The following is a 21697-nucleotide window of genomic DNA, read 5'->3' as shown; positions in this document are numbered from 1 at the left end:
ACACATAAACTTAAAAAAATAATATATAAAGTAAATTAAAATAGAATATGCGTATATCCTATGTTGAATGAATATAGTCCATTAAAAATATAAAATTGTCTCACCAAACTAATTTGCGAAAAAATAAAAAATTCGACAAAACAAAAAATAAAAATAATAAAAAATATATAAATATAAAATCGTCATATATATATGCATATATACTAAAAAGGTAGAATATATCACGGAAAACAAAGCTCCTAAACGTTCGTAGTGCGATAGTGGTAAATCAAATGGATCAAGAGGATGCGCCCCAAAGTGAAGTCGAAGGAGGAGTAGCAGAAGAAATCAAAGAAGAGGAATATGCTGAAGAAGTAGAAGCAGAACAAGATGAAATAGAAGAAGATGAAGAAGATGAAGTAGATGAAGATGAAGGAGAAGAAGCAGAAGGAGATGAAGTAGATGAAGATGAAGGAGAAGAAGCAGAAGGAGATGAAGTAGATGAAGATGAAGGAGAAGAAGCAGAAGGAGATGAAGTAGATGAAGATGAAGAAGATGAAGATGAAGGGGAAGAAGATGAAGATGAAGCCCCAAACACGATGAAAGTTAAAAATAATGCGAATGAAATGTTCTTTGACGTAAGCAACAAATTTGAGGGCTTCGACAATATTCTGTTAGATGTGAGATTAAGAAAAGCATTACTTTATTTATTTAAATTCAAGCATCCGACAAAAATTCAAAAAATTTCAATTCCAAGTATATTAAAAGGTAATGATACAATTTTAAATGCAAAAACAGGGTCTGGGAAAACAATGGCCTATTTGATTCCAGCAATCCAGCGATTGATAAAATTCAACATCGATGAAAAAGAACATTTAAAATTTTTTTATAAATGTATAATTATAGCCCCAACAGACGAATTGTGCTTACAAATATATAATGTGGGGAATAAGTTATGCTCATACTTAAAGGGAATGGTAACAATTAACCATAATGTAAATAATATTTTTTATGAGCATTCTACTATACTTGTAAGTACTCCCAAAGATTTATGTAACTATATATTAGAACATAAAAATAAAAATAACCAAAATATTTTATCAAATTTAAAAATATTAATTATTGATGAAGCAGATGTAATTCATACAAAAGAATTTCAAAAGCCAATGAATATACTAACACGTAATTATTTACCAAAAAATTTTTCAAAAAAATATCAAATTGTTATGGCTTCAGCTACTTTAAAAAAAAATATTATCGAAAAAACTAAACTCTTTTTACATAATCCAATTTATTTAACTACTGAAGAGGATAAAAAAAAAAGTAAGAAGCATTCTATTGATAGCCAAATTGTAGAAAGCTCTAAAAAAAGTCGAAACAATAATACTTTAAATGATGAAGGCGTAATGCCTCAGGAAAATGGTGATGCTGATGCAATAAATTTTAAATTTGTTGGAAGATCCTTTTATTATTTATATGATGAGCAATTAACAAAGTACATTTATCTATATTTATTGATAAAAAATAAAATAGTAAAATATAAATCGATAATATTTACGGCTTCTACAAGTGAAGCGTATAAAATAAAAATATTTTTAACATACCTAAACATTACAGCTTCTATACTTAATCCAATCCATCCTATTTTAATTAAGCAAAGTATTATTTTGGCCTTCAACAATTCAAAATTTTATTTCTTAATATGCCCACAGTTTGAAAGAAACACGGTTCGCGCTTCCCCCAAGGAATCAGTAAATGAAGATTTATCTGAAGATGACTCAACCGAGGAAGAATTACCTGATGAGGAAATTGAGGACGAATTATTTGAAAATGAGTCAGACAGAGAAGAGATCAATAATGAGGAAATTGAGGGCGAATTATCTGAAAATGAGTCAAACAAAGAGGAGGTCAATGATGAGGAACTCAAGGATGAGATCCCTGAAAATGAACCAAACAGAGAAGAAATCAATGATGAGGAGGTCAAGGATGATATGTCTGATGAAGAAACCGTCAAAGAGGAAAAGGAGTGGGACAAAATTAATGACGAAAATGAAAAAGAGAAAGACTTTTTATACAATAGAGGCTTAGATTTTCGCAATGTAAGTTGTGTTATTAACTTTAGTATGCCATTAGATAAAGAAACATTTTTACATAGAATAGGAAGAACTTGCAGATTAAATACGAAAGGTATAAGTATATCATTTGTAGATGAAAATAAACAATTTGAAAAAAATATTGTTAAAGAAATTGAGGATGAAAATATATGCCATATGAAAAAAAAAAATATGAAATTTAATAATATTGAAGATTGTAGATATAGAGTTGAATCAACTTTGATTAAATGCACACCAAAAAAAATAAAATTACTTATCCAAAAAGAAATATTATATCATTCATTAAAGTCCAATGAATTAAAGGAATTTTTTAATTCACATGAAAATGAAAAAAAACAAATTAATAAAATTATAAAACGTTTTAATAAACAAATTGTTTCACAAAAGTTTATCAAAGATAGGAACGCAAGTATATTCTTAAAAAAATTGACCCCTAGCAATACGACAAAAAAAAATGGACGTATTGGCAAAAGAAACAAAAATAATAACCGAGATATGGAACTTATTGAAAAGAAAAAACATGGATTTGCCATAACTCAAAAAGGTTATGAAGACCAATTAAAGAAAGAACCCAATGAAGAAGTTACAGACCCTACTAAGTTGCCTGCTTTGTTTGGTAAACGACTAAGAAATTATATGTACATGAAATATATAAATAACAAAAAAAAAAGTACAGTTAACAACGATGCGAAACAAAATAGTTTTAACAGTAAATACACGAATCGTGATAAAAAAGGCTTTAAAAATAATAAATTTTCCAAAAAAAGGAAATTCACAAAAACAAGATAATGGCTTCCACAAATGAAAGTACATATTTTGTTTTGTATAAATCATATTCGCATTTATTTTGAAAAATTTAATATATTTATTTTTTGCACGCGAATTTTTCGCGAATTTTTGGTTATATATATATATTCATTTTTTTTTGGGGGGTATCTCCCGGATTTTTCATCAACTTTTTTTTCGAACTAAAATAATACGAATGACTTCTATTTTGTTAATAATATTTGTGCATATTTTTATAGCATGTATAAAGCAATACAATGATCGTTGAGCATTTAAACATGTTCAACGTAAGAATAAAAAATAAGTGGAAAAAGTGAAAGGAACAAAGTATGTCAAGGTAAGGATAATTTATGTTAAGCCAGTTAGCACAGCATAGTTGCTCTAGTTATTCCATAAAATTATGGGTAAAAAAAATATATGAGCATAGTTAAGTTTATATGAATTAAAGCAAAAAAAAGTATATTACACACAAATTTGTATGTAAACATCACATTTATAAGCCCTGGGATATGCAATTATTTTAAATGGTTTTAGAAAATTGAAATGTCTTATGATCCTTTCTTCATATTATTTATCAACATTTTGCCCTAAGCGTTTTTGCAGCTATACACCAATCAGCTATCAGCTTATCTAGCTGTATTACACTTGACAAACCACTTGCCATCGTGTTGCATGCCATTGCTCCGATTTTTAAAAACTCAATCTGAATAGCTTCAGATCCGAGGTCATATCTCCTTAAAACATTTGATGACGTTAACGCAACATCAAATGGTGTATGCCCTTCTTTTATCATTTCATAAGCAATATCATGAGCTTTTCTCCATTCACTACTAATACAGTGTTTCAATAAATTTTCAATTCTTTCTGGTGAGGGAATATCACAAATATTTAGAACATTTTCTTTATTTATGACTTCTAAACCAGCATAAGTTGATTGCAGACAATTAACTGCTTTTCTTAAATCTCCATCAGCTATGAATGTTATCGTTTCTAAACCATCATCTGTATATTTAATGTTTTCGTATTCACATATTTTTAAAATTCTTTTTAAAACTTGATCATCTGTTAATTTAAAATATCTAATAATAGCACATCTACTTTGAAGCGCATCTATTATTTTTTCTGATTGATTACATGCTAGCGCAAATCTTGTTGTATCTGAATACAATTCCATTATTCTTCTTAAAGATTGTTGAGCTGCTGTTGTCATGGAATCGACTTCATCTAATATTATTATTTTATGTCTTCCAGGTGGTAAACTTATTACCTCTTTAGCAAAACTTTTTATTCTATCACGTATTACATTGATTCCTCTATCATCTGATGCATTTAATTCAAGAACCGCTTTCTTTGCTTGACTTCCTAACATTTCGCTAGCTAGACACAAAATGCTAGTGGTTTTTCCTGTACCAGGGGCCCCCTAACAAAATATCAGAAAAAGAATTGCAAATGTATAAATTATATTTTTAAAATGTTCGTTAGATGTACACAAAAATCTATTAATAAATGTTTATAAAAAATCTAAGCAAATTTTATAATCACTTTTTCAGAAGAAAAAAAACACATTTGCTTAAATCCAATACAACAAAATAGATTCATTAACAATGAAAAATATAATTTTTACAGCTAAAAGCAAATTAGGCATATTCCCCGATACTATAATACTCTTTAATGTATTTATGACAAAAGTGTTTCCGACTACATCCTCTAAATACTCAGGGCGATATTTTTCTATCCATATATCAATGTTTCTTTTTAATAATCTATTTTTAAATGAGTCTTCTTCCATTATGCTATAAATTTATATGTGTGTGTACAAGCATATATGCATATAATAATCTATTGTCATATATATTTTTTGTTTGGGAAAAAGTATAGTACTTTCACGCAATATGCATAAATATTTGTGTATTTTTTTTAACTTCTAAAAATTAAAACACGAAAAAACAAAATATAAAATTAATAACTCTAGCTCCTCACATATTGCATTTATTTTTTCCTATCAAGTGAAAAAAAACATTCTTAAATTTTTTGTAAAAAAAGAGAAAAACGAAAAAAATAGGAATATCAAATAATTTTATTTTTTCATTAAGTTCGCAAATTAAAGCTTAACTTTGCTCTTATACAATGGAAACACATCATTCTTTACGATGGGCTTAAACAAAATAAAAGTGTATCTCCTATTATTTTTTAGTAAATAAAAAAATTAAAAAAATAAAACAATATACATATATTTGATTCCATTGGGTGCATTTTTTTATACAGTATGTTATTAAATTTATTCTCATTTTATTATTAATGTTTTGTTATTTATTTTTTTATTTTATTTATATTTTTTTATATTTTGTATATTTGAATGTCTACTATATAATTTACTCTATAAGAATATCAATGGTGTGTTTATGTGATTTACACTTCTTATAAAATTGTAAATCAAGTTAACCTTACATTATGGAGAATATTTTATAATATACACATTTTCAAATTGTTTAACTATCTTATCATTGAGCAATTTAAAAAAGTCAAAGTATAAATTTTGAATAAAATGACAGAAAAACCATAGTAAATATTCCACCTAAAGCGAAAAAAATAAAAGGATTACTTTAATACTATAAAATTATAGCCATCTTTCTGATTTTATTTTACACCCCTATCCATTTTAGTATTAAAACTTATTAAACAATGTTACCGCTTTTATTTATAAGATGTATATAAATTAAAACGAAATGTGTATGTATGTGTAATATTATTGTAGAATTATATTCACATTTAGATATTTATTCTTTGTATTTATTTTGAACTAAAAACATGCCTCCATCATCTGTGTTCATGTTTTTTTATACATAACACTAAATGGTAAATAATGCATTTAACTAAATTCTATACTCAATATATATGCTCAACCTTAAATTAGATAAATCGAACAAAAATTGTAATATGATGCGATTTTCAGTATTTTTTAATTTTACATATTATATGCGTATACACATAGAGGTAAATTGGAAAGACATATATATGTTAGCTAATAGTAAGAATAAAATATTTATGAATGAGCAAAGTTTAATGTATAAATTTTAAATATGTATGCTCTTTTATGGTGTAATATATTTTAAGCGCGGTTAAATGTAAGAATTATTCTATTTGCTTTAAAGAATAGCAATACAATTTCTATGATATATAGATACCCAACACCCCACATTCTCTATAAATATACACATCTTTTTAATTTAAATATATTGAATTAAGGGATTATTATGTTTTTATATAAAAAGTTAAATTACATTTCACTAATAAAAAATTAAATATATTAAAAAATAGCCAAAACATAGGCATTCAAATAAAACACTTTAAAAATAAAAAATTATAAAAAATTGGTTTAATAATATATGAAAGTCCAATAGCAATTTAAATAAATAATGTATAAGCATATTGGAGCGTGATCACAAAATCATCAATTTTATAATATAAAAATCTATGGGATACATGATTTTTTTATAAAAATTTAAAGCTTTTCAAATCGTAACATATATATATTAATTATAGAACAAATTATAACCTTTATAATAGCAAACGCATATGCACGCATGCATTTTACATATGTATATGTGCATATATTATTTTTCAAATATTTCATATTCAAGCTAACTGATAATTTGTTTCGCAAGGTTTATCCTTTTTAAATGAAAACAATCTTAGAGCTCCAAAGAATATAAGCCCTCCAAAAAATAAATAACATGTTCTAAATAGACATCCTTTATAAAATGACAAGTATCCTTCTTTTGATATTTCCATAATTGTCTCAATATATGACCGGCCCTGAAAATTTTATTATAATTTTGATTGATTTGTATTTCAAACAAATAGAAAACATTTATAAAAAAAGAAATGATTTAATGAGCGCAAATAAATATATTTAAATAGTTTAATTCGATTTTTTTCATACATATACTATATGCTTGGATTTTATAACATCAATAGGAGTTGTTAGGAATCCAGCTGTAGCTCCTATAGAGAAAAAAATGCAAAATATGTTTGGTATTCTACACATAATAAAAATTATATTTTTATGGAAAATTAAATATTTCCCCACCCCCCCATATATTTTATGTTTTATTTTCTTACCTGCAATTCCCCCAGAAAGAGACGACATTAAAACTAGATGATTTTCATGAAATTCTCTGGAATCTTTAAAAATAAAATAATTTATGTTTTTTTTTGTAATGTTTATTTTTAATTATTGTAAGTTTTTTAAAATTTCATCTTTTATATTAAGATTTATTTTTTTTTATTACATTTTTGCCCCTTCTCTTTAAGTGTTTCCCATATGAAATATTGAATACACTCAAATGGAATATCTCTTATGATTATAACTAAATAACTCCTAAGTAAAAATGATTGAACTCCTTGCATTCTTAGTACATCATTTATTATATTTTTGACAGATGCTTCACTAGACACTTGCATTTTCTGTTTTATTATTTCAAACGGTAGCCTATTAAAGAATATATATATAATAAACTTCTTAATTGTTGTAATTCGTTATTTAGTTATTTTTTATATTTTTATTCATATACCTCACTATGGATGCTGTAAGTTCGGCTATACTGGTGGAAGCTATATATAAAGCACTTTTGCTAATACCAGGATTGTTTTCTATATATAATTTAGGGAAGTGCATATATGTGTGAAGATATATAAAAATGTGTGCACATGTACATTTGATTTTGTAACAATGATATGCTCTATTTTTGAAAATCGCAAATTTAATATATACTATCCCTTTTTTCTTTATTACCTGATATTAATTTTTTTGACATTTCATAAAAACAATAAAAAAAAGCACTAGCTGGTATAGTGCCTATAAGGGTTGGAATAATCCCATTATATAACTTTCTTGCCTCAAAAATTGAATATACTTGATTTTTTGCTTGGATGTTTGTTTTTAAGTTATCAACGGGATATAATATCGCATCAACAACAATACCCGCCAGGGCCCCAGTTATTAAGTTTTCTATATATATACATATATAAAGAAATTAATAAAAATAATATACGCGTATATTACACATTAGAGAGATAATAAAGAGTTAAATAATTATATCTTTTATATAGAGATATTCTGCTCTTTTTATCTTACTTAAATGCTCCATCTGATAATGAAAAAAAAATTAAGTTATATATATGCATACATAAATATCAAATTGCTGTATTCATAATTTTAGTGGAGAAAAGACATGAATATAAAACTATTCTGTTATATGCCATGAAGTATATAATAGTTATAATCATTACGGAATTTAAATTGTTGTTATATTAGTATATATATGGATTTATAATTTTACACATATATAGTTTTTTCATTGTTTTTTTAAATGGTTATTATATTACCTTTTGTTATTATTTTTTTTCGGCACCCCCCCTTAATTTTAACAATGGCATTTGAAATGCTGCTATTGATATAATAACAAAAAAAGACTCGATTTTTATGAATATCCATATAAATATGATGGTATTTTTTAACTATTAATAATCACAATTTATGTTTTAACTTACTATATGATTTTTTTGTAGGGGTTGTTTTAAGAGAAATTAAGGAGGAAAATCGATCTATCCAAGAAAGAAACAAAAAGGAATTATTCGAAAAAAATAAATACAATTAGAAAAGAAATTCTAAAAAAATAAAAAGGAAAGCTTATTTGCTACAATTTTTCTTTTTCACATACCTTGTTTTTCCTGGTTATTGGCAGTTAAAAAAAAATCGTTTTGAGAAAAATGATAATTTGTTTGTTCCTAAACAAATTATAAACAAGCGTTTTTCATAAAACGCTATCAATTTATCAAAAATGATACATATTATAATAATAAAATGAATGTTATAAAATTGTGTATAGTGATTGAACACATATAAATCGATAAAATAATATTTTATGCGGAATCATTCGAAAAATATTTATGTTCATAAAAAAAACACATGTTAATATGCATGCATGCATGCATGCGCTTGTATAACTATTTGTTTTATATAAAAAATATTTCACAAAAAATATTTTGAAAAAAAGAGTAATTCTATGATAATTTAATTACCAAATTTCCTTATTAAAAACGATTTATTTCCATTAAAAAATATGTTTTTTGTTTAAAAAGTAAGTAAATAATGGAAAAACAACTTGAAAAGGGAATTTCGGCAATTAAAAAATTTGCTAAGAAATATGAAAGTGTATTGAAAAGAATAAACAATGGAAAGGTTATGAAAACAATAAATAAAAGAAAGAGACCAAAAAAGAGTATAAATACTATAAATAATATCCCCAACCAAGTCGAAAATATAAATACTAACAAAGAAGATAAAATAAAGAAACTGAGTAATTATTTAATTAATCAAGAAAATGAACTGGATTCACAAGAAAATATGTATATTTTTAATAAATATAATGAAGATCCAAATAAAATTTTATATAATCCTTTAAATGATAATAGTTTATACATTATACAAAAGACAAGAAAATTGGAAACAAGTAATGATTATAATAATAAAGCCAACGATTACACGATTAATGGCAGTTATATCGATTCTATCAAACTTTTGGAATTGAAAATTAAACAAGAAATTCAGCAAAATAACGATTTATTATTCCATAAAAAACAAACCAAATTAAATGGGAAAAGTAATGCCCAATCAAAAGGAACAGAAAAAGAAATAAATGAAAAAAAAATATATAATTTGAATAAGCGTCTAAAACATCAAGCACTTAACAAATCAAAAAAAAATAGTAAAATATTATTGAATTATAAGAAGAATATAAAACAGAAAAAAGAAAAGGAAACAAAATTAAAGTGTAACGATAATAATAATTGTGAAAAGAAATCCAATGATATTCCTAAGGTTCAATTATATAAGAATAGCGTATTAAAAAAAAATACAGAAATAAAATTTTGTGAAGATGACAATAAAATAACTAAAGAAGGGGAAAAAGATAGAAATGATAAAACACTCAAACAAATCAATTCAAACAAAAATAATGTTACATTAGAAGAAAATAAAAATAGCATCCAAAAAACAACTAATATATATAATATCACAGACAAGGGGATAAATGATGTATTAAAAAATAGTGATGAAATTCCTTTAAAATACAAAAATAATTTGGTATTTGGGCTAACAAAATTTGAAAATATAAATGATACTATTCAAAATGAAATAAATCAAAAGAGCGAAACTGGAATACATAGAGATAACATTAATACCCTCGATGCAAATAAAGACGATATAGGATATAATAAAACTTATAAAAATAACGAAATGTTTATAAATGAATATTTTAGTGAATGTATTAACAATATCAATAATGAAACACCTTTAGGAAAAAATAATATAGATAATGATAATCAAAAAGATTTGAAAGCATATGATATGCAAGACGACAAACCTTCACGCAACGATTTTACCACAGAATTTAATATGTTTTTGAATGAAAGTACCCCTTTAAAGGATGAAAAATCCTTTGATATATTTTTTAATGAGCCATTAGCAACACCATCTATATTTCATGCATAATGTTTTTTTTTTGGTGTACGGATTATGAGGCTTATAATCTTTAGTCATTTTTTGGATATTATATATAGCATGTATTTTTTTGTATTTACTTGTTTATGTCATTTTAAAATTTTTTATTTTAGCCTTGATATAGGATAAAGGCTTTAACCTTATTTTCACTGTTTTGTGTATCATACGAATATGTACATATGCAAGTGAAGATTATTATTACTTTTTTTATTGTATTTCATTAATAGCTTTAGTAAAAACAAATTCCTAAAAATATAAAATGTTTTATTTTTTTGTATTATCATATATTTCAATATTTATAACGTGTACACTAAATATTAATTTTACCTCTTAACATTTATTTTTTTTTTTTTTTTTTTACTTGTTTTATACATTAATTTATCAGTATTCTTAGTATTTTAGCTCATTGTAAATTTAAAAAAAAACTTTAAATTATAATTTGTTCACTGTTATATTTTTAACTCAGAAATAAGGATGTTATATTTAATATATATGCAATATGAAAGGCATACATTGTTATATATTACATATACAGCGGTATAATTATGTAGAACATAAAAATAAATAATATTTTATTTTTTCGTTTGACAAAAAAAATATTACACATGAATATTAATTTTTTAGGTCAATTGTGACACTTACTAGTTTCAAATAAAATATTAAAGAAAAAAATGTTCATATTAAATGATTAATTTTTTCTATTATAAATATAGACATTAATTTTATGCATGTATAGAATATTAAAAAAAGCGCCAAAAAATGTACACCTTTGTATGCCGATGTTGATGTCATTTTATTTTATATTTATATATTTTTTAATATTTTTTACATTATTATTAACACATTATATATTTTTTCCTATGTATTTCCTATATATTTATATTTCTTTTCAAGATACTTAGGAAAAAAGGAGAATATCAAACTACCATTGGGTAAAACACATTTCCAACGGAGGTGTACTTTTTCTGGTACATTTTTTTTTCTAGTAATAATGGCTATGATTTATTCTTAACTCTACTTTTGATCATTAAAATTTAATTTAATTGCTCTAAAAAATATAGATATGCTTAATAGATATTTATATATTTTTTATTTTCATAGTATTTTTATTTATCCACATAACTATATAATATATTATCAATCTTCAGCTGATGTTATTTTCCCATGAAAAAAATATAACAAAATACATCAAATAGTATTTTTATTTTTTTTTATTAAAATATTTTTTAATATATATTTTTTTATCTTTATTTTATTGATATTACATTATTATTGTATTTACAAATTTTTTTTAATAATTTGCACTTACAACACTCCAAGTTTATTATCACATAATTAAGGAAAAAAAAATTATTTTACATACATTTTCCATAATCCTTACACCTCAAAAAAAAAATAAGAAAAAGAAAAAAAATACACTTTACATAATTACTATTCATGGTTTTATTATTATTTTATTATATAATCGTGTTATAATTTTCCTTTCTTTTATATATTTCCCCATATTTCCCAACTCATATATTGGATTATATACATCAATAAATGCAATTTATATTAGGAGTATCATATTTATTGACCTTATAAGTAATTTTTATTAACACATTTATAACCACTGTAAGATTATTTAAGATCAGCATATACATTTTTTTTTACGCTTTCATTTTTTTAATTGTGCATACATTTAATCTAAAAGAAACAAAATTTATGTTCATAATTTTTATTTTTTGTCAAATATCATTACACCGTAATATTTCACAAATATTATATCATTTTATAGATCATATTATTTTTATTTTAATTAAAAATGTATTACATAGTTGCATAAGAAACCCAATGTTTTGAATGAGGAATATAGATCATATATATATTCTTGTGATACTTCGTTATATTTTTACATGCACATATTTTCCTATATTAATATTTTTATTTTTTTACCTAGATATATTTTTATAATGTAATGCAACGGATAATATTTATTTGCAAATAAATTATATCGTATGCATTACACAGTATTTCTATTTATTATATATTGTGAGTGGAGGCGTGTGTTTATTTTTACATTAATGCATAATATTTTGTGTGAAAGAAAATATATGCAATATTTATTTTTAAGTATATATGTATATACTTGAAATAAATAAAATACCCTATGGCTTTATGTAGAACACGGTATATTATGCATAATTATAAATAATTATTTCATGTTCAAAATTTTTATTATTAATATTTCCATTTGTAAATTGTATAGAATATGTTTTATTTTAGTTCTATTGTAGTGTACATTTGAATTTTTGTTTTATGAGCAAATGAAATTACATATCTATTTATATTACGCATGTGTGTGTATTAAATTAAATATATAATTATATCGCGGAAAAAAATAAAAATACATAAGTATAAACCAATTATATGGTTAAGTTTATAATCATTTCATATGTTACATTCGATTTGAAAAAAGTATTTTTATAATTATTGGAATGTCTCTATATATAGTTATTTTAAAATAAAAAGTCTCTATGAATATGCATAAATAAGTATTTATACATGTATATTTTTTTTCGTGTAGTTGGAATTTTCTTTATATATATATATTTATCTATTTTAGTGTATTCCACTTATTGTTATATATAATTTCGTGAATATTAGAGGAATTTTTTTAATGACCTATGTTTTTGGATATATATAAAACAATTTATGTATATGATCGAATAATAATGTATTTTTTTCTATATATGGTGTATACACATTTTGCAGATATATGTATACTTATTTTTTGAGTAGACCTTATTTTATATATATTTTCCTAATTATTGATATATATTATTTTACAACACTTTTATTCATTAAAAAATAATAGTGAATCTTCGAGCATGCATACATAGTAGTTTTTTTTTTGTCTATTTTTTTGAGTTTATCGATATTTTATACTATATATTTTTTTTTTCAAAATACTGTTAGTATAAATATACTGCTTAAGATTGATTCAAAATACCCAAAATTATAGTAGTTTGGCCTACTCATATACATATATTTGTAGTTTATTTTATTTAAATCATTTGATATTTTAATAAAAATACGTTTTATTATATTTTTTCGCATTTTGATATATATAAAATTATTTTAATTTAAAGTTGAAAACGTCTTATTTTATTTATTTTGTATATTAGTATGTACTAATTATGTAATATACTTCTATTATAGAAGGAATTGTGTTCATCCAATAATCTACATCGTAGATTATTGTGCTTATGTATTTTTTAAATGTAGTATTCATGTATATATATATATATAGCTGCATTTTTACTTAAGAAAAATGTATAGTTTTTTTATTTGAAAAGAGAGTTATCGCAAGCAATATTTTTTCAAACACATACACAATACTTACTATTAATACGTATATTTTTCCTAACATCATATTTGAACTATTACATGAGTATATTTTTCTTTTTATTTATGTCAAAAAAATACACATAGAGATTTAAGTGATACTCTTCTTATCGTAACTATTAGTTTTTAATGTAGTTATATACATTTTATATTTCATCATTGTGCTTTAATCATATTAATATTAACTTTAAAAAGACTCTTTATTTTATTATATATTATGTTTTTAATATCTTCTTGTACATGCGTGTATATGTGTGTATGATTGTATATATGCGCACATTTTTATATTTTTAACATAAGAATACAAAAATCGAAAAAAATAATAATATTGTTATTATTATATCATAATACGAATTTGTGATAATTCGTATAAGTTTTGTTCTTTATATTTACTATAAGCATTATCGAGTGCCATTGATAATGTTTGGACATACATATTTACAACTATTTTATATGCATAAGTAAAACTATATATGAACTTGTTTTCAATTGAGATAATATATCCTTTTCCTTTTTTTTAACATACGACCTTTTATTTTGTACATATAATTTTAGTTCTACATAAAAAAGAATACAGAAATATTTTACATGCATATATATCTATTTATACATCATTTATTTATATGTTTATATTTTACTAGCACACTTATATATACACACTTTTAAAAAAACTGATTATGTAATTTTATTACCTTTTATTTTTAATATTCATTTCACGTAAGACAATTGAAGTTATATATAATTTTTGTGTTGTTTATTATATACTGTTCATAAAATTTATGCGTAATAAATATATTTTCTTTATGGTCTAAAAAATATATAAATAATGAACTAAATAAAACAAGAAGATTGTATATTCCTAGAAAAGAGAAATTAAAATATGTAATACATATAATTATAGATTATGTAATTAAAAAATAAGACCACAAGCTTTTAAGAGCATATATTATAACTGTATAGAAAACATATTTATGTATATATACATGTTCATACATATATGATCTGTGTGCTATGTATAACACTTATATAATGTAATAATTTGTCTATAACCATAAATTAAGTTAGTACACTAGTATTTACGCGATTACTTTTACTTTACTATTATTTTTTCTCTTTTTTTTTCATATTTTTATTTTACATTAATTTTTACTTCACTTTTTCTATATAGCAATTTCAATTTTTCAGTTTAAAAAATAAGAACTAACTTGCGAAATTATATATGTTTATGTACATATTCACATTTATATATATTTATTTTCTGAAGAACAGAACTATTATATGTATATATATATAATAGAGAAATAAGTAGGAATAAAAATAATGCATAAAATGACTATAGCTAATAATTATCACGATCATAGTTTTTTTTACATAAATAATAGAACGATGCTTGAAGAAGAGCTAACTTACTTTCAAAGAAATGATCTGAGTTCTGAGCCTACAGAAACTATAGACAATAAAAATATAGGAGATTACAAAACGAACGCTGAAACATTTAGTTCTAACGAGAATAAGAAAAATGATGCATTGATGAATGGCACATTAAATGGGATAAAGATAAACAAAATTTCTACTTCTTCTACCGTGGTTAATAATAATAGCATAGATAGCTCAGATGGGCAAAATGATACCAATATTATTGATAAGAAAGCAAATAAGCGAAATAGTGAGTTAGGAAAAAATGGTAAAGTTTCTATCAATAGCAATAATACCAAAGATAACATAAACAGCTCAAACAAGATAAAGAAAAATAAAATAAATAATACAAATAATAATAACTTGTCTAATAATAAAAATGGTATAAACATAAACTCAAAATTTTCCAGCAAAAATATGAATTTATTAAATAATTCAAATACTGAAAGCTCAAGTTGCAATATGTATGACGAAGCCGATTTCAAAAGCTTTGACTCATCTATAAATAGTTTTAATTATGCAGATAGTATAAATAATAAATTAGATTTAAAAGGCTTGAATAATATTATGAAATACTCAAATAACTTAGATAAAAATAAGCAGATATATACATATAATGATAATAACAAAACTTGTTGTACAAACGGAAATGGTAATGAAAGCATAAAACTGTCGGAAAATAATTTAATGCACAATTATAGTTATACAGATTGCTACAAAAATGAAACCAATAATGCCAATGTTAGCACTTGCTCAAATGGAAATAATACTTATAAAAATATCGAAAAGAGTAATCATAATAATTCGAGTGGTTTCAACCATAATAGTCAGAATAGTCCAGATGATAACATATGCAAGAATAAAAATTGTGAAAAAAATTCTGACAACAATATGAATGAAAATAATAGTACTAATAATGATGGTATTGGCGATTGTGATAGAAGAAAAAGCATGGAAGAAAATAGTAAAAATGATCACGAATCTGAGGGGAATGATGATAAAGGGGATAATAAAAATAAAAACAAGAATACCAATAATTCCAAAAGCAAAGGAAATAGCAAAGGTAACAAGAACAAAAATGGAAATAAAAAAAATAAAAAAAATGGAAACCAAAATGTGAAAATCAATTCAAATAACATTGGAGAAGATAAGACTGATCAAAAGAATGATACTTCAAATGGCAAATATTTACATGGAAATATAAGTATTACTAATAATAAGACATTAAAACATAATACCTCGTCAAATAAATCTTCTATTGTAAATCCAGGATCAAAGAAAAGTGGAACCAATATAGCCAATTTAATTATTTCTGATAAATATTCTACTGTTAGTGCTGCTTCTACTACGAATACCAATAACAATCAGAGGAGTGCATCAGATCATAGTAATGAAAATTTTGAAAAAAATAGCTGCACATGTACTGAATCAAATTCGATTTTATTCCAAGATAGAGATATAAAATATGATGAAAAAAGTGAACGGATCACAATTTGTGATAACGATAGCAATATGGCAACTGTTATAGATGAAAATAAGAGTAATGATATAGTAAATCTAAACAATACTATTAACTTATTTAAAAATAATATATACAATGCTTTTAATGATACATTTAGTGAGAAAACAGCTGAGTCCATTTATTTTTCTAAAAATGTGCCAAACAATGATATGGACATAATAATTGAAAATACAGATAATTTAAAAAAGAAAAAGAAAAAAAAGATACAAAATAATAATATAATAGATAGTAATAATAATATGAACACATTCTTATCTCACACACAAATTCCTATATTTGATGCAGAAAGGGAAAAAACATCAGGAATAAACCAAATTAGCCATAGTATGTTACAAAATAAATTCGGGTTAAATGATGAAAAAGAAAATCATTCAATGACAAGTAGCACTTATACCAGTACATCAATTAACGATGGTAGTATAACTCAATTACATAATGGCATGAAAATTCCTCTAGTTAAAACATATGATATAAATAAAACTGTGGATAATAGTACTGCAAATAATTATGGTTTAAATATAAACATAGGTAATAATACATTAAATACTACAAATCAAAGTATCGAAATTAATGGAAATGTCTCGACCCGATTTTCTCAAAACAATTCTTTAAACCAACATAAAGAAACTAATACAAATTATAATCGTTATAATAATGAAAAAAATGTAAAAGAAAATTATAATTCTATGAATTTAAGGAAGGGAGGAAATAATAATATGTCTGTAGAAAGGCCAGTGATATTAAACAATTCTCAAATGTTGCAAGCATTTATGCAAGGAAGATTATGCTTAAGTTGTGATTCACTAGATCATCCAATGCCTTTATGCCCTAATAATTCTTTTGTTTGTCCTAATTGCCATAATATTTCTCATCGAGGAAATGATTGCCCAATGAAGTGTCGATTTTGTTTAAAATATCATAATGGCATATCAATTATGGATTGTTTAAAAAAGGCAAGAATACAAAATGAAAAAAAGTTATTAAATAAGGGAAAAAATGACAATAATAATAGTACTGAAAATAATAACAAAATGGGAAATAATAATAAAAATAAAAATGAAAAAACAAATATTGGACCAAGATTTGATATAACTACCCGACCTGACAATTCTTATGGTAGAAGCGTATATGTATCAAATTTAAGTGACGAAATAACAAATGCACAACTAAGAGATGCAATTAATAATCAACTAGATAATGGGTTTGTAGTTAATATAGATAGGCAAAATGGATATGCATTTGTTGAGCTATCTAATTTAAACTCTACTTTCCAATTAGTACAAAGATCTATTAATATTAATTATAAAAAATTAAAAATCCAATTTAAAAAAACAGGGCAATTCTTAATACCAGATAATCTATCTTTTAATTCTAATAATGTATCACCGCATTTTAATATAAACAATAATGACAACACTCAAAATAAATTGAACAAAACTGGCTCAAATGCTCATGCATCTAATAAAAATTCCTCTACTTCAACGAATAGCGCATCTAATTTAGGTACTGTACAAAACAACTTCATTTCGAATCACATTCATTTTGATTTTAGCACTCAACTAAAGGACTCTAATATGAAACAAAATACAAATATTGTAAATAATATATCTCAAAACGATACGAATAATATAACTGTAAATACTAATTCCAACAACATTATAAATAATGGGCACAATAACTATATTTTACATATGGACAACATGGAAGGAGAAAATGGAGGTTCTGGTAAATTTTATTATGAGACACAAAGAAAATCACAATTACAGCATTTTAATCAAGCAAGTAACTTGAAAAAATATAAGCAAAAAGGTATCAATAATTTATATAATAATATTAATTGCAATTGTAGTGAGAATATCATAGATGCACATTTCAGTTCTAAGGTTCTTGAAAATCTAAAGAAAACTGCCCAATTAAACGAAAGAAATGAAGGAGGAAATAATTTGTTGTGTAAAAATTCTAATCAAAATATAAAATTTGAAAATATAGGGATCAACAATTATTGTAATAAAAATGGGAATATTGATAATTGTTCGAATTACCAAATAAAAGATTTATTAAGTTATTATAATATGAACAAAAATAATGGAAGGTCAGATAATTTGATAAAGCAAAATGATTTCTATGATTTTATGTCTTTTGAAGATGAAAATATATTAAATGATTATTTAAAAAAGAAAAATACAAATTTGAATAATAATATATCTCCTATGGATATACCAAATATGGAAGAGCGAAATAGTTCCATTTTTAATGATGATATGTTTTTAAAATTTATAAATCATATTACAAATGATCAAAACAAATTAAATAATACTATAATAAATGAAAGAACCAAAGCAACAAATTCTACTATTAATAATAACTCGGATAGTTTATTAAACTCCCATTTATTTAATAATAGATCGTTACTATTAAAGGAAAACAATAATTATTATAATAACACTACAGAAGATAACAATGTTCGAGATTTAAGTAGCAATATATATTTGAAAAATGATAATAATTTAACAGAATGTAATTCATCTACAGATCATAATATGATTCAAAAATATATTCATGAGAATAATAAGTTAATGGACTCTTCAACAACTTTAGACATTAAATCAATTATTGATAATGCAATTGAAATTAATCATGGTACAACAGGATCGGATGAAATGAATTTTACAAGTACTATCAAGAGTAATAGTGTTAGTAGTAACAATAGTGGATGTAGTTATAGCAATGGCATACATAAAGATGATAGTAGAGAATATTTTGCTGATGAGAATTCTTACAATATGAGCGATATATGCTCTAATAATGATCATAATAGTTTGACAAAAAATAATAGACATTCTGCCTATATCAATAATAATAATATACAAAACTTTAAGAAGGAAGTCGACGAGGATAAACTATTTAACCACACAAATTTTTCTTTTCATACTTCAGATCAAGATAAAAAATGCAATGATGAAAATGAAATAAATCAATTTTTTTGGAAAGAATGCAATAATAGTAATTGTGACAATGGCAATAATGATGATGATATATTAAGTCAGGGACAAACTGGATACAAAAATATATGTAACGATATGCTTTATAAATCTAATACCATATATGATATATATAAAAATTTTAATTCTATCAAGGATAACAGTCCTAGTATTGATAATTGCAACCAACATACATGCGAAGGGGACTACAGCTTTAGTAACGGTGCTGAAAACTCATCATCAAATAATTTTGATAATGTTAATTATGATTTTAAAACCCCCAATAATGATATATTATTCAATAATATAAATAATGAAAAAACGAAAGATATGCATAAACTAACTAGTGATGCAATAAACTATGGGCAACAGGAACAACTTAATTTTACAGATATTGATATTAATAAATTTAAAAATATTTTTAATAACCAAAATATGGAAATGTTAAATAATAATTCATATATGAAAAATATGAAATATAAAGAAATTGACGCAATTGAGAAAGATCTCGAAAGCCATATTAAAGTATTATGGAACTTAAGAAAAATAAAGCTAGGTGAATCCTACAGTAATACAAAATGATTAAACTGTAAAAGGGCAACAAAGATTGATAATTTATTTTTTGAAATAGAGAATTTTTTATGGTAGTAAAAATGTGTATTTTGTCAATGCAAAACAAGCATGGATTTTTTCTATTTCTTCCCTTTGATAATTGATATATGTGCATATATTAGATATATGCAGTGTATCATGTTTTAAATACCGCAATACGTGTAAAATCCATATACATGATCCACAAATATCAGTTTTTTTCTTTAAATTTTAGCTTATGTATTTTTCTTTGATGCTATGGATGCTTTCCAGTGTCAAACATTTCTATAAATGTGCGTGCAAATTTTATCATACGCTAATAATAACATTATTAACACATTTGATACATGTTTGCATAGTTATATTTCAAATATTTTAATTGAAAATATCAGATATGATATACATACATCTGTACATAAATGGTTATTTCCATTTTATGGATGTGTATCATATGCCCTATGTGTAGTTATTTATGCAGTTATTCATCATTATTATTATATCATTATTATTTTATTAGTGTTACATTATTACATATTATACCCTTTATAATATTTGCGTTATTATGAATTTACATATAAGTAGTGTTTGTGGTTGATAGACAAATGAACAAAATTTTCCTTAACCTTTTGCAAGTTATTTTATTATTCATTTTTTATACAATATGCATATTTACGCATATATTGTGAAAAAATATAAAAAGTTATTGGTAGTTTAATTTGATACATTTTTTTTAATGTATAAAAATATCATTCTAAGAAAACTTAAAGCCTTCAATTTTAATAGATGACTGATCGAAATATTTTCTATAAAAAATTTTGGATTTGCAATAAAATATTGTGCTTAAATTTTAAGTATATATGAAAATAATTGATAAATGGAACTATAAGGATGTTTTCTCTGTTATTTCTTCATTTCTTATGGATAATTACAGCATACCTCATAGGTACCATTCCCCAAGTTCTTAACATAGCCATGGTGTTATATATATATGTGTATGTATATAAGATTGATTATCTACTATAATTTACATTTTTATCTTTATGAAATTATTATTTATATATTAAGAAAAAAAAATATAAATATAAAATTCGTAAGTTACCAAAAGATATAATACCCATTTCATTTCTACGCATAGTGGAATATTTATACATTTGTATCCGTTGATGTATAAAAAATTATTTATTTTTAACGAATAGTTGTATTATATTTTCTTTTTTACTAAAATAATATTTTATTAAACCTTCTTAGTGTAATTTTTTACATTAAGCATATTAATAATATATAGATTTGTCGTATATTGTAAAAAATATATACCTTATATATAAATGCGAGGATATAAGGGTAATCACACTAAATT

General features: G+C 23.7%; 5 protein-coding genes across 5 annotated transcripts; 3 read left to right on the top strand and 2 right to left on the bottom strand.

Moving 5' to 3' along the window:
- Nucleotides 1–272: 272 nt before the first annotated feature.
- On the top strand, nt 273–2882 carry PVVCY_1405740 (ATP-dependent RNA helicase DBP9, putative; the record flags this gene model as incomplete). The annotated part of the gene is made up of 1 exon (XM_008624459.2): nt 273–2882. One exon carries the CDS (start codon nt 273–275, stop codon nt 2880–2882), a length of 2610 nt encoding a protein of 869 aa, XP_008622681.2.
- Nucleotides 2883–3453: 571 nt separating this feature from the next.
- PVVCY_1405730 (replication factor C subunit 4, putative) lies at nt 3454–4668 on the bottom strand (the record flags this gene model as incomplete). The annotated part of the gene is made up of 2 exons (XM_008624460.1): nt 3454–4299; nt 4504–4668. The coding sequence occupies 2 exons, from the start codon at nt 4666–4668 to the stop codon at nt 3454–3456; spliced, it is 1011 nt and encodes a 336-aa protein (XP_008622682.1).
- Nucleotides 4669–6515: 1847 nt separating this feature from the next.
- PVVCY_1405720 (mitochondrial carrier protein, putative) lies at nt 6516–8029 on the bottom strand (the record flags this gene model as incomplete). The annotated part of the gene is made up of 7 exons (XM_008624461.2): nt 6516–6695; nt 6823–6884; nt 7002–7064; nt 7172–7371; nt 7454–7532; nt 7675–7890; nt 8017–8029. The coding sequence occupies 7 exons, from the start codon at nt 8027–8029 to the stop codon at nt 6516–6518; spliced, it is 813 nt and encodes a 270-aa protein (XP_008622683.2).
- Nucleotides 8030–9033: 1004 nt separating this feature from the next.
- On the top strand, nt 9034–10434 carry PVVCY_1405710 (conserved Plasmodium protein, unknown function; the record flags this gene model as incomplete). Its single annotated transcript, XM_008624462.2, has 1 exon — nt 9034–10434. One exon carries the CDS (start codon nt 9034–9036, stop codon nt 10432–10434), a length of 1401 nt encoding a protein of 466 aa, XP_008622684.2.
- A 4716-nt stretch (nt 10435–15150) lies between these two features.
- On the top strand, nt 15151–20331 carry PVVCY_1405700 (RNA-binding protein, putative; the record flags this gene model as incomplete). Its single annotated transcript, XM_008624463.2, has 1 exon — nt 15151–20331. The coding sequence occupies one exon, from the start codon at nt 15151–15153 to the stop codon at nt 20329–20331; it is 5181 nt and encodes a 1726-aa protein (XP_008622685.2).
- Between the last annotated feature and the right edge of the window lie 1366 nt (nt 20332–21697).

Source organism: Plasmodium vinckei, assembly GCF_900681995.1.
Source record: "Plasmodium vinckei vinckei genome assembly, chromosome: PVVCY_14".
Taxonomy (NCBI): domain Eukaryota; phylum Apicomplexa; class Aconoidasida; order Haemosporida; family Plasmodiidae; genus Plasmodium; species Plasmodium vinckei.
The sequence above is the reverse complement of the archived record's forward strand: the minus strand, read 5'-3'. Positions and strand labels throughout refer to the sequence as shown.